This window comes from Durio zibethinus, chromosome 12 (genome assembly GCF_047325235.1).
Source record: "Durio zibethinus cultivar Kanyao isolate XHJ-2024 chromosome 12, ASM4732523v1, whole genome shotgun sequence".
Classification (NCBI taxonomy): Eukaryota; Viridiplantae; Streptophyta; class Magnoliopsida; order Malvales; family Malvaceae; genus Durio; species Durio zibethinus.
The window spans coordinates 12413569-12422256 of record NC_143173.1 but is presented as its reverse complement, the minus strand read 5'-3'; the positions used below and the strand labels follow the sequence as shown (position 1 = coordinate 12422256).

Genomic DNA, 8688 nt, shown 5'->3' with positions numbered 1-8688 from the left:
ACCACCTATAAAAAAAAAAAATTGAATATAAGATAATTAGAGAGGGAATATTGAGTCCAAAATTTTTTTATAAATAAATTAAATCAAGAAAATCAGATATATTAATTAACAATATTTAGTATTTATTACAGTTTTATGGACCTAAATTATAAATTCAAACCCAAATAAAGGCCCAAAGAAATTGATCAAACCCAAAGAAAGGCCCAAATAAATTGATCAAACCCAAATAAATTGATCAAACCCAAATAAAGAGTTATCTTATCGCCTTTCATTTTAGCCTTCCTTCAGACCGAGACTTCAGACTTCCAACTTCCATAGCTATTTTTTTTTTCTCATTAAAAATTAAATCTTTGACGTGTCCGTACTAGATCTTGAAGAGAATGTCAACGTTCCCCGACTCGTTCACTCAACTCGGCGACAACTCGGTCGACTCTTTCGACTCAGTTCCACACTAGGAAGACGAAGACAGCGTTACGACGCGTTTGAGAAATTCGACTCTTTCGCAGCCGCCTAGTCGGACCATGCCACCATTTTGGCTACGCCGGCGGAGATGGAACCCGAGGAAGGAGTTGCTCCCAGGGAATGGAGAAGGTTTTTGAAATTTTTTTTTTTTATAATTTCGTTTTTTTATGTTTCTATTTTTGGTTACTGAGAAATTTTGAGGAAATTAAAAAGTAGAAATTAAGTTATTAAGTAGGCACTTAAGCTATTTTAGAAATATGAAATAAAGAGATATAGTGAAAAAGTTTTAATTTTTGGCAATTTTTTAAATATGTTTAGTAAAGCCATAGTAGGTTACTAGATTTTTATTAGGGAAATATTCAGAATTTATGGGTCAATTTCGGTAATTAAAAGGAAATGTTTTAGGGTTTTATTTTTCTTTGAATTTCTTCATTTTCAGAGATTGAATTCCGAGAACATTTGGGAATTATAATTTCTCTATTTTTGTAAAAATTGTTTGCTAAAATTTATAAAATTCTTTTTCATAAATTAGATTCAATTTTGTGAGTAATGTTTTTGTTTTGTTAATGAAAATTCGTAAGATGTTGCAAATCTAATCGGATTCAGTGATACTCATATCGGGCATTTTTACTGTTGTAATTGCTTAGGGAAAAGGCGATTCGAAGGAGAAGAGGGAGAAGGAGTTGTTGAGCCAAATAGTCGACGAAGCTGATGAATACAAAGTTGAGTTTTATAGAAAGAGGGAAGTCACCTGTGAAAACAACAAAGCCAATAACAGAGAAAGGGAGAAGGTACTTTTCACTTCAAGCCATATGCTAATGCTTTTACCAATTTGTTACTTGTCTGAAACAAAACGAAGAAAGAACGTTGTTTTAATTATTCCGGTTTCTAATTATGTGCTTAAAGTTGTATGCAGACATTGATATTATGCTTTTCATCATCTTTACTCATGCCTTAAAATATGCCTTAAGTTTTCCGAAAGTGTGTTCTCTGAAACATGATTTATTTGCACGAGAGTGTGCTATATCTTCCTAGATTAAAATTTTCATCTTATAGAAATTCCTTATGAAGTTTTTTCATTGATCTGTCAAATAATTTATGACACTGAAGAATGAAAGGACAAAGGTAATGGTGGTATGTAGAATTAAACATTGGTGCAGTGCTGATATTCAGAACAAGGAAACAGTTATGGTTCTATCTCAACATGCACATGTACAATGTTGAATTTCTAGTATTAATATTTGTGAGCTAAGTAAGCATCATAGACATTATAAAATTTGTTCACCTAGGTGTCATTGGTGTCTCTTTATCTAACTAGTTTATCAAGGGGGAATGTTACTTGGCTTATTTTTTCAACTAAATGGATTGATTGAATTGTCTTATTTTTTTCTAAAAAGTAAAAGAAATTTTATATTAACCAGCTGAAAAAGGTGTAGCAGAACAAATTTATTTGCATTATTCTGATTTCTGATTTGATGACGATTCACAAGAAAGGGAAATTCGTACAAATTACATACACCAATAATTGGTGGACAAACTTGCTCTTTATTTTCTCTTCTCCAACTTGAGTGCTTGTTGGAAAAGTTTTGCTTCTGCAAATACCAAATACAATGCGAAATAAAGGACTGGCAGTACTTTGAAGCACCTAAGCCTCTCATGTCCATTTATATGGCTCCTCAGATACCTGAACCATATGAAAACAAGGAAATCTCTAAATTAAACCATCATATTTACTTCAACATAATGTAACCAAAAAACAATTTACTTGTTCAAATCATCTGAACACAATATTTATCTCAAAAGAAGTGGAAATGTGCCTTAAGTCATGTAATGGTTTGAGTATTTTGTTAAGAATAATGCAAATTGTTTACCTGCTGATTGAGCAGCATCAAAAGTTTGGCCCTCACGATGCAATCGAGTAGGGTGAAGCTTGTCTCTAATGGAACAAAGCTTGGTAACGACATCAGTCATGTCCATCCGCGCAGATGGTGATTCAGCAGAGCAAATGACTCCTATTTCCAATATTGAATTCAAGAATCGAAGATGTCTGTCATTTCCTTCGTTGACTAGCTCTTCAAGAAGAATGGGATCTATAATCTCAATCAGTTGTTCAGGCAAAGCTGCCGCAACAAAGTTGTGAAGGCTGAAACCTTCTTTGAACATCTCATTAGTCGGCCTTTTTACCGTAAACATCTCTAGCAAGAGGATGCCAAAGCTATACACATCACCTTTTGTTGACAACTCGCTTCCCATGCCATATTCTACAATTGACTCATCACAAATTATATAAATTATAGCATTAATTGCAGAGGAGATCGTTTGAAAAATATAAAGATATAGCCTCTGACATCCAAGCTTTAAACATGTAAAATTACATTCTAATTTGAAGTAATGTAGTCATTTTTTGTTAACCAAAAAAATACTTCCACATTATATGTTTTGATTTTGAATTATGTTGTGCTAAGAGAAAAGTATTAAAAGTGGAAGAAATGAATGAAATGTACTTACCTGGTGGAGCATAACCAATAGTTCCTCTTAATCCGAGGGAGCTTGACTGAGTGGTAGAATTGTTAAGCCTGTCAGCAGCAAGGATTTTTGCTAAGCCAAAGTCACTTATAAGGCCAACCATTTCATCATCAAGTAGAATATTGCTTGGCTTGAGGTCACAATGAATAATTGGTGTATCGCAATGATGGTGCAGATACTCTAGTGCATGAGCAACATCTACCGCCACATTTACTCTCTGGAAAAAATTTAGGTTTCTCATTGTCTCCTGTTCATTCATGCCAATAGATGGATGCAGCCAATCCTCCAAGCTTCCGTTTACCATGAACTCAAAAACCAATGCTTTAAAATCATTGCCTTGATAATCTACACCTGAAATTGCTGTTAATATCTTGACAAGATTCCGATGTCTAATGTTCCTCAAGGCCTCACATTCAGCTAAAAAGCTTCTGGAAGCTCCATGAGTAAGAAGATTAAACACCTTAACGGCAATAATTACTCCACTCTGTTCAAGGATTCCTTTATATACAGAACCGAAGCTGCCTGAGCCAACCAAATTTTGCAAGGAAAATCCATCGGTAGCCCTTAGGATGCTTTGGTATGATAATTGTAAATGTGAATTTTCTGCCCAAGTTGCTGTTGGTTGGTCTTTCTTCTTTCTAAACCACAAAATGAGGAGAAATGAGAATACCAAAGTCCCTCCTAAAATCAAAAAAACAATGGCAATTTTTAAATTGAGAGAAGTGTTTGATCTTTTGATGGATTTTTTCGAGTTGCATCTGGACAAGTGCAACTCGGGGATGCCTCCACAAAGCTTACTATTTCCCTCAACAAATGTAGCAGTTGCATTCTTAAAGACTCCTTCAATTGGTATCATGCCCTCAAAATCATTGAAAGATAGATTTAAATACTGTAATGACCCAAAGCTCACAAGAAATTCTGGAATCTCACCAGTAAGATTATTGTCAGATATGTCTAACGCCATAAGACCTCTCAATGAACTCAAAGATGAAGGAATGGGCCCTTCGAACAAATTGCCATCCAAGAACAGGTACTCCAGTCTTACACAGCTACCGAGATTGTTTGGAAGCAAACCAGATAACCTGTTGTGAGAAACATCCAAACTACCTAAATTTTTCAGATTTCCTACTTCTGCGGGAAGCAGACCAGTTAAATAGTTGGATGATAAGTCTATCAAAATGGACAAGGATGAGAGTCCAATTACTTCAAGGGGTATTGATCCAGTAAGATTGTTATGAGAAAGACCCAACGCCTCCAAATTTTCACAGTTACCTAGACTTGAAGGAATGTTGCCCTGAAGATTGTTGCTCGTTAAATCAAGTTTGGTTAACATTGTCAAATTTCCTATAGAAGGGGGAATAGGCCCAGAGAGAAAATAATTATAATCGGCAAAAAGTATCTTTAGCTTCTGAAGCCTACCAATCACAGGGGGAATGGAGCCTGATAGCTGATTTTGTGATGTCGCTAGCACCTCCAAATTGATGAGATTTCCAATCCCAGCAGGTATTCTTCCCCATATTTTGTTATCTTGTATTATTAAGGTCGAAAGAGTGATAGACAAATTACCAATGCACTTAGGCAATTCCCCTCCAAAATTATTTTCGCTTAACTCTAGATATTCTAATTTGGTAGTATTGGTTAAAGAACAAAGAAAGTTTAAATCACTTGCTCCCCCATTTCCAAAATGATTGCTGCCTATGAGAAATCTAGAGAGCTTATGCAGCTTTTCAAATGAAGGCAAGTTTCCATTAAGTTGGTTTAGTGGAACTTGAAGAAGCACGAGATTTGAGGCATTGGATATTGAAACAGGGAATTGTCCAGTGATTTGGTTTTGTCTGACGGAAAAGATTTCAATATATGGCATAGTGATTCCTAAGTCAAAAGGAAGAGTACCTTGAATCTTGTTTTCGCCAATATCAAAGCTTGTAATCTTGGAGAGATTGAGAATTGAGACAGGAACAATTCCAGAAATTGCATTTGCTGCTATAGAAAAAAATGAAAGATTTGTCAGTTGCCCAAGAGATTCAGGTATAACCCCATTCAGTCCATTCTCACCCAAAGCAAGTGTCTCCAAAGACGATAAGTTCCCCAAGGAAGGTGGGATACTCCCTGTTAAACTATTATTGACAAAACTTAAATATTTTAGTTTTGACAAGAGACCAAGCAACCCCGGTATTTCTCCAGTTAGCTGGTTGCTTCTAATATGAAGAACTCTAAGCTTAGAACAACCAGATAAATTGGAAGGAATTTCACCATTGATGGAGTTATTGGACAATTCTAATACTTCCAATCTTCTTAAACGTCCAACTTCTTGAGGAATTTGGTTGTTAAAGCTGTTGCCTGCAAGATTCAACACCCTGAGAAAACTTAAATTTCCAATGTATGGCGATATAGACCCCGCGAGCTTCTGAGATTGCAATTCCAGCTTGGTTACTCTCTGATGTCTGTGACCGCATTTAACACCATACCACTGGCAGAAGTGGATGGAACTATTCCAGGATTGCAAAATTCTAAGCTGATCACCAGTTATCTTGGCTTTGAACTCAAGTAAAGACTGTTGATCTGTGTCATTTCCACCAACTACAAGGGTTGTTAAACCGAGCAAATTAGGACCCTGTAGGTTGAAGCATGAGAGAAGAATTAAGACTTCAACGTAAACAAGGAAACAAGTGCTGAACACTTTCAAATGCTTGCTCAATAGCTCCATCAACCCGAATCAATTTGTTAATTGATGAGATTGATTCGTATTTGAGAGTGCTTGGGTTCATCAACAAGAACTTGGGTGTAATACAAGAAATTTCGGAACTCTGATATTATGCAATTGTATATCCCGTCAATCGGTTCAAGTTTTCTATCTTTGAAAGGTAAAGTTTTCTGACTTTGAAAGTTATGTAGCTAGAATTTGCATAGGGCCCCTACTTTAGTTGGAAGCATCTGCTTAGGGAGTTGCGGTTGGCTTTCTTCCTGGTTTCGATCGTGATTGAGCCAAACTCGCTATAGTGGATACTTTTCCTCCACTTCTATATTTTTTATCACTTTTATATTGATTCATCGTTTTTTATTATTATTATTTTTTGTCTTAAATTGAGCATCAATAATTGAATGGAAGGAAATTATATCCTGGACAAAACTAAGAAAAGATTAAGTCAGTCAACTTGTGTAAAGACAAACGTTCTATTTCAACAAGTAGCATAATTGATAGAAATTAAAAATCAGTCATGAAATTAGCGTGAACATGGGTTTCTCAGCTGAATCCCCACTTTTCTGAGAAATCTTTATTCTCTATTTCTGGTCAATAGTTTAGACAACTTTTTTGGCAAGAAAATTAAGTTACCATTCAATTAAGAGTCATCACTGTGCTGCACTTGTCAAACTCAGCATGACAATTCAATCCCCTCCAAAGCCTTTTAGGTTTTTTAACTATTGTACAGGGAATCCGGAGTTCAAGTTAATTGTGGAAAGATCCTGGGAAGACCCTATCAAAGGTAGCCCAATGCTAATATTGCATAAGAAGTTAAAGAGGTTGAAATTGGAGCTCAGGAAGTTCAATTTTCAAAACTATGGTAATCTGTCTAGTAGGGTGCAGACAAAGAGGAAAGAGCTGAAACTAATGCAGGAAGCCATTCTAACTCAAAACCCACCAAATGAATTGGTTGTGATTGAGAGAAGGCTATATGAAGAACTCAAGGACCTAATGAAGGCTGAAGAGAGTTATTATAGGCAGAAATCAAGAATAAGATGGCTGCAAGAAGGTGATCAAAACACAATTTTTTCACAATTTGGTAGCAGCAAAGCATAAAAAGAATACCATACGAGTCTTAATGGATTCAGAAGGGAAGAGATTGGATACGTTTGACCAAATTTCGCAGGAAGCAACCTCCTTTTTCCAGAAGTTAATTGGAACTATGGATCTAAATGTTACAGGATGCACACATGAGTTTTTGGCAGAGCTCCTACAAGGGACCTTATCTACAAAGGCTCATGATTTTCTCATACAACCAGTAACTAAAGAGGAAATTCAGAAGACAATGTTCTCATTGAATGGTGAGAAATCCCCAGGACCTGATGGTTTTAACGCTCATTTCTTCAAACAATCTTGGAGCATTGTAGGAGATGATGCTACTAAGGCTATAAAGCATTTTTTTCAAACTGGGAATATGCTACCTGCTTTCAATTCTACAATAGTAGCATTAGTTCCTAAATGCACCAATCCTAATAGTACAAGGGATTACAGACCGATTTCTTGCTGCACCACAATCTACAAATGTATCGCTAAGATTCTGGCCAATCGGTTAAAGGAAACTCTACCTGGGATGATAAGTCGTAACCAAAGTGCATTTATAAAAGGTAGAAGCATCACGGATAATATATTGCTAGCTCAAGAAATGGTTTGAGGATACGGTAGATCCACTTTATCTCCAAGATGTGCAATTAAGATTGATCTTCAGAAGGCTTTTGATTCTGTGGACTGGAGCTTCATACTCTCAGTCTTGCATGCAATGAAGTTACCGAATCAGTTTATAAGATGGATAAGAAGTTGCATTACCACTTCTTTCTTTTCCTTATCGACTAATTGTGGACTTGTTAGCTATTTTAAAGGAGCAAGAGGATTGCGGCAGGGAGATCCACTTTCCCTTTACTTGTTTGATCTAGCTATTAATGTTTTGTCCAGACTACTAGATGTTGCTGCCGTAGATGGTGTCGTTGATTATCATCCTAAATGCAAAAGAATTAAATTAACTCACCTTTGCTTTGTTGATGACTTTTTGATTTTTGCAAAGGGAGCATTGGACTCAGTGATAGGGATAAAGGTGGTGTTAGAGGCATTTTATACTATGTCTGGACTACAGTTGAACTGTGAGAAAAGTGAGCTCTATCAGGCTGGGGTTAGCAGGGAAGAACTTGCCAGAATCCAGCAAGCTTCTGGGTTCAAGATTGGTACGTTACCAGTCAGGTACCTTGGGGTTCCGTTGGTGTCTAGAAGGCTCACAGAGAAAGACTGTGCACCCTTAGTTGATAAGATAACAGCAAGGATTAACAGCTGGGCTACAAGACACTTATCATACGCTGGCAGGTTACAATTAGTACAGTTAGTGCTTTTTAGCATGCAGAACTATTGGTGTAGGCATTTCATCCTCCCAAAACATGTGCTGAAAAGGATAAACAAGTTATGTTCTGGTTTCTTTTGGAAAGGAAATGAAGGATCAGCAAAAGGAGCTAGAGTAAGTTGGAAGTCAATATGCTATCCTAAGTCTGAGGGAGGGCTTGGAGTTAAAGATATCTTGACCTGGAATTTAGCTTGTGTCTTGCAGAACATTTGGTCGATAATTGCAAAAGCTGGTTCTTTATGGATTGCTTGGATCGAAGCTTATGAATTGAAAGGGAAGACCATATGGCAAGCAGCTGCCAAGCAAACTAGCAGTTGGAATTGGAGGAAATTGCTTCAAATAAGGCAGATCGCGCAAAAGTTCATCAAAAAGGAAAACGGAGTGGAGGTAAGGCCATTTCCAGAAAAGACAGTATGACACTGCCATGGTATGGGAAAAGATCAGACCACAACAACGAAAAGTGGGATGGCAAAAGTTAATATGGTTCAAATATCACATCTCAAAACATTCGCTAATAACGTGAATGGCGATCTTAAATAGGCTTCCAATGAAGGATAAGTTGCAATCATGCGGAATGGAAATTGATAGTAGA

At 36.6% G+C, this 8688-nt stretch overlaps 2 protein-coding genes across 3 annotated transcripts; one reads left to right on the top strand and one right to left on the bottom strand.

Annotated features, from left to right (window-relative positions):
* The first annotated feature begins 264 nt into the window (after positions 1 to 264).
* On the top strand, positions 265 to 1443 carry LOC149515705 (clathrin light chain 1-like). The gene is made up of 2 exons (XM_089740619.1): positions 265 to 591; positions 1110 to 1443. Exons 1-2 carry the CDS (start codon positions 583 to 585, stop codon positions 1383 to 1385), a joined length of 285 nt encoding a protein of 94 aa, XP_089596745.1. The 5' UTR covers positions 265 to 582; the 3' UTR covers positions 1386 to 1443.
* A 452-nt stretch (positions 1444 to 1895) lies between these two features.
* LOC111296844 (putative receptor-like protein kinase At3g47110) lies at positions 1896 to 5949 on the bottom strand. 2 transcript variants are annotated; one of them, XM_089740615.1, is made up of 3 exons: positions 2971 to 5949; positions 2334 to 2723; positions 1896 to 2146 (listed from the first exon to the last, which is right to left on the bottom strand). In XM_089740615.1, exons 1-3 carry the CDS (start codon positions 5693 to 5695, stop codon positions 2139 to 2141), a joined length of 3123 nt encoding a protein of 1040 aa, XP_089596741.1. In that variant the 5' UTR covers positions 5696 to 5949; the 3' UTR covers positions 1896 to 2138. The 2 variants fall into 2 exon arrangements, with proteins under 2 accessions (XP_089596741.1, XP_089596740.1); XM_089740614.1 differs by lacking the exon at positions 1896 to 2146 and having other exon boundaries at positions 2153 to 2723; positions 2971 to 5801.
* Positions 5950 to 8688: the final 2739 nt, after the last annotated feature.